This window comes from Portunus trituberculatus, chromosome 46 (assembly GCF_017591435.1).
Source record: "Portunus trituberculatus isolate SZX2019 chromosome 46, ASM1759143v1, whole genome shotgun sequence".
Lineage (NCBI taxonomy): Eukaryota > Metazoa > Arthropoda > Malacostraca > Decapoda > Portunidae > Portunus > Portunus trituberculatus.
Genome location: NC_059300.1, coordinates 16,032,723 through 16,037,722, shown reverse-complemented (window position 1 = coordinate 16,037,722; position 5,000 = coordinate 16,032,723). Strand labels below are relative to the sequence as shown.

The 5,000-nt window shown below is 41.3% G+C and overlaps 1 protein-coding gene across 1 annotated transcript in view; it reads right to left on the bottom strand.

Moving 5' to 3' along the window:
- LOC123519807 (serine-rich adhesin for platelets-like) overlaps positions 1–5,000 on the bottom strand; it is a 108,901-nt gene that overhangs the window by 44,324 nt on the left and 59,577 nt on the right. The window contains exon 14 of the mRNA XM_045281325.1: positions 1,724–1,829. Coding sequence (XP_045137260.1) covers positions 1,724–1,829 — 106 coding nt within the window. The remainder of the gene's footprint in view (positions 1–1,723; positions 1,830–5,000) is intronic.

The window sequence follows — 5,000 nt, the reverse complement described above, 5'->3', positions numbered from 1 at the left end:
GTGTGTGTGTGTGTGTGTGTGTGTGTGTGTGTGTGTGTGTGTGTGTGTGTGTTGGGGAGGAGCAGACAAAGTTGTAAACAAACCTCTCACAGGATTCTGCAGTCTCTGTTCTCCTTTCTCCTCCTCTTTCCTATTTAGAACTTCATTTCTATGAATGTCTACAGCATCTAGTACAGTCATCAACATGCTCTTCTGAGATAAATGAGTAGCTAGTCTCCTGTGGATGGCCATTTTTGTACACTCCCAGCTTATTAACTGTCCCAATTGAGGGGCCAAGAAGGGGGGATAACGTCTTGTGGAACACATCCATAGTTACATAAACATAAGAGGCAAAACAGACCTTGTGGTTAGTTTTGAGTCCAGAGATGGAATCTTTGTTTACACACTAAAAAACAATCCTTTAGGAACAACGGTTGCTTTGATTGCATTCTAGTTTTTAATCACAGTAGTAATGGTCAAATTGGCTACAGTGACTACACCTGACTATAACAAATACATAGATGGGCAACTAATGTTTTATAACCTCAGTCAGCCAGTGTTGGCCAGTCAAGGTCCTAAATACTGGTTAACTCTTGCATTACATAGAGGGACAGAATAGAAGAAAAAAGTCTTGTGAAACAAGGCTGTGGGAGGATGGGAGGCTTGCAGTTAAATAAGATCAGAAGAGCAGCTAGGATGGAAATAGTATAAGATAGCAAGAGATTCAACATTGTAGCAATAAGAAAGAGGCTGAAAATGGTCTGTTAAGGGAGAGGAACTAATGACAAAAAGTTTTTTATTCCACCCTGTCTAAAATAGCAGTATGAATGGAAGCTGCTTCCCCCTGTTAAATATGTGTGAAGCATACTTCATAGTAGATAGGAAAATAAGGCCCCAGTACAGAGTTAGCAGTTGGAGGGTCAGAAAAAGTGAGGGACAACTCAGAATGCGTAACTTCATAGAAGCTGTTTTTTGCTAAGTGAAATGTGAAGTTTCCAGTTTAGATTAAAAGTAAACGTGCCAAGGATGTTCAGTAAAGAAAAGGAGGACAGTTGAATATTACTACAGAGGGAATAATGATCTAGAAGGCTGTGTCTGGATGATAAATGGAGGAGTCAAGTTTTGAAGCCTTGAACAATACTATAGTCCTTTCACTTTCAGAAGAATGTTTGAGAATTGGCTGTGTACAATTATCTATTCTGCAACATCACAAATTCTCTTCAATATATCATTTCTTTTTATTATTTCTATTGAAATTCAAGTATTAAATATGGATTATTTAGCTAACCAAACCATGCAGTGCTGCTAATGGTTCAAGTTAATAATAGTCTAGGTTTTACAAATCAAAACATTTAACATAGCACTGCAGCAGTCATATAGGTTGAGAGCAGCTGTGCTACTTATCAGTAGGATCAGGTCATTTGAATCAGAGGAGTGGCTCAACTTCTCAGGGCTCATTCCCTCACTGGCCATCACCAATGATGGAAGCAATACCCAAGATCCTCAAGTGCTCCCATGTTGGGGTTTAAGGCAGAAATGTAGTCATGATGTCTTGTAATATATAGAGAGAGAGAGAGAGAGAGAGAGAGAGAGAGAGAGAGAGAGAGAGAGAGAGAGAGAGAGAGAGAGAGAGAGAGAGAGAGAGAGAGAGAGAGAGAGAGAGAGAGAGAGAGAGAGAGAGAGAGAGAGAGAGTGTTTTTAGTGAATCTTCCTGGTCTTTCCTTATATATAATTTTTTAAATACCTTAGCTTCATATGTAATCTTGGATTCCTTGGCACTAGGTCCATAAAGAACCTTCAGTTTGTCACCCACACTCACTGGCACATGGGCAGGAATGAGAGACTTCCCTCTGCAGGTGCAAGATATTCACAAATTAAGTATGTAGTGTGGACATCATAACTTATTGTGATTAGACTTAAAATTTATTCAATGGTATTCTGTAAGCTATGGACACTATGACCATTTCAAAATCTGATTTACAAGCTTTTATATATATATATATATATATATATATATATATATATATATATATATATATATATATATATATATATATATGCAACCCCCGCTTAACGAATGGGTTACGTTCCTAAAAAACACTTTGTTAAGCGAAACTTCATTAACCGAACCGATTATAACGAGTTTAACCCCTGATTTGAACTTCCATTGAGAGTAAGCAAAGCGAGAGTGCATCATAGTACAGTAAAAGATTTTTAATGAAAGTAAAAATTATGAAGTTAAACATTTAGGTAGTTAAATTTAAGTCATTATAATGTACACTAATGTATGTATGTACATAACTTTATAATGTTGATGATCTTAACTTTATGAAGGGAGGGAGAGTGAAACGGGAAATACACTAACCAGCAACTTGTGGAATGTAAACAAAGTGCACATCATGGTACCGCATACAAGACTTATGTACCACATTTCCACAAGGCTTTAAATTTTATCCATTGTAGAGTCACGAGTTCAGGTGGTTCTTTTAGCTTTCAAGGAAGATGCAGTCTCACCAGCCTTCTTAATAGAGTCTGCTGACTTGAAAATAGTAGACAGTAGATGGAGTCAGGAGAGTGGCAAGCAATGTTATAAGTTTTCTGACCTCTCTCTTGTCTGTGAATAATACCCAGCTTCACTTCGAGAGTAAGACACTTCCTGGTCTTCTTAAGAACGTTAGGCCACATTGCAGGGCATTTCGGTGGTAAGTTGAACTAGGGAAGATGAGCTGCTGGTGACATTGTTATGTTTTGACTAGGGAGTGAGTGGTAAGTGTGATCTTGATCTTGATCTTGATGTTACAGGTGATGCAGAATTTCTTCTGAGTCAGGCCTTTGTATCGGCAGCGCCTGTGTTGTCCACGAGAGGCTTGATCTTGATCTTTATTCTACAGGTGTCTCAGGATTTCTCCTGAGGCAGGCCTTAGTACCAGCAGCTCCTGGTGTATTCAAAAGCCTGTCAACTTGCATGATACAGTGGGGCTTTTAAATTTGGAAAAAATTACCTGGATAAAACTTCGTTAAAGCAAGTTTGGTGTTCGTTAAACGAGATGTTAGTAAAACGAAACCTTCGTTGTAGCGAAATTTCGTTGTGTGAACCTTCGTTAAACGGGGGTTGCTTGTATATATATATATATATATATATATATATATATATATATATATATATATATATATTGTTACGGTTTAACGTACGTCACCCGGCTGCGGTTAGCTGCTAAAGCTCACTACACTGTTATTCTGGCAAAATCTCCAACTTAGCTACGGTCAGTACAGTGGGGATTATAAAACACTCCACAGAGTCCCCACTACTATAACTCACAGCCGCCGTAACCCTCAGGTTCTTTCAAGGTCGCCAACAGTGTATAATTTCCCCCACTGTAAGGGAATCTCCTCAGCAACTCCTTCTCCTCCTGTACCCAACCAAGTAGAAATTATAAATGGTAGATGTTATTTGTAACAGGGCGAGGCCTTAATACCCCCTCGAGAAACCGCCCTCAAGGACAATTCCACCCACTTCTCTATGAAGTATTAATGCCTCTGTGAGGGTTCACAGACTGGGACAAAATGTGCAGTATATATTACTATACTATCCTACTACTAACACCTGTTAGACTGACATCCCTGGCCTACTACTACTGCAATATATGATGTGTACAGCACATCCGGTGATGTACACACAAGCCCAGACACCACCTACGGGTGACACCAGCTATACACGAGTCCAAATACTCGTCGCAGACAAGTCTGACGGACAACAACTACAAACCACTGGCCGACATGAAGCCTCTCAGCATTCAATATTGTGCGTGGCTACTACCACTACAATACAGTTTACTACTGAAACTATCCAAAAGATGGTGGGGGCACACAGCCGCCCACCAAACCCCACTGGTGACCACGGCCACCAACAAACAGGACGAGACAATGCTGCGTCTCTCCCACGCGTTGCCGCCACAATACAGGACGGACGCAAACCAGAATTGCAGCCAAACCAACTACACCTCTCCTAGAGCGACAAGCCCGTTGCTCTAGCAGTCACGGTCTACCCAGTAGCAAGCCAGCTACTCAAGGGAGGGCACAACTCCCAGACCGATGACTAGTAACAAGCGAAGCCCAGCAACACGAATCTCCTCAACACTGTGCCAGACCGACGAGAGTGCGTGTCTATCTCCGCTGAAGGCTAGCTGGTTACTATAAACAGTATACTACTGAAATTACACAACAGATGGTGGGGGCACACAGCCGCCCACCAAACACACTGGTGACCAAGGCCACCAACGAAACAAACAGGACGAGACAACACGTATCTCTCCTCCGCGTCGCTACCCCACGAGTGGACGAACGCACAACAGGAAATGCAGCCCCAACCGGCTACTCTTTCCTCAGGACAACAAGCCCGTTGTCCTACACAGCCATGGTCTACTGAGTAACAAGCCAGCTACTCAACAGGAGGGCACAACTCCCAGACCGATGACTAGCGAGTAACAAGCGAAGCCCAGCAACACGAATCTCCCTAACACTGTGCCAGACCGACGAGAGTGTGTGTCTATCTCCGCTGAAGGCTAGCTGGTTACTGACTGTGAAGCTCGCAGGCACACAAAATGATGGAGAGGGGGAGGCGGGTCGTCTCCTCAGCATAACAGCCCGAGGGGCCCGCGATGGGTAGCCACAGGCTTCACATATAATGAAATAATAAATTAAAGGAGATTAAGACGGTGCCCATCATATATATATATATATATATATATATATATATATATATATATATATATATATATATATATATATATATATATATATACAGGCAAACCCCATTTAACGAAGGTTCACACAACGAAATTTCGCTACAACGAAGGTTTCCTTTTACTACCATCCGCTCATTTAACGAACACCAAACACCAAACACCAAACACTAAACACAGCAACCTGTGGAATGTAAACAAAGGGCGCATCATTGTATCACATACAAAACTTATGTACCACATTTCCACAAGGCTTTCCATTTTATCTATTGTAAAGTC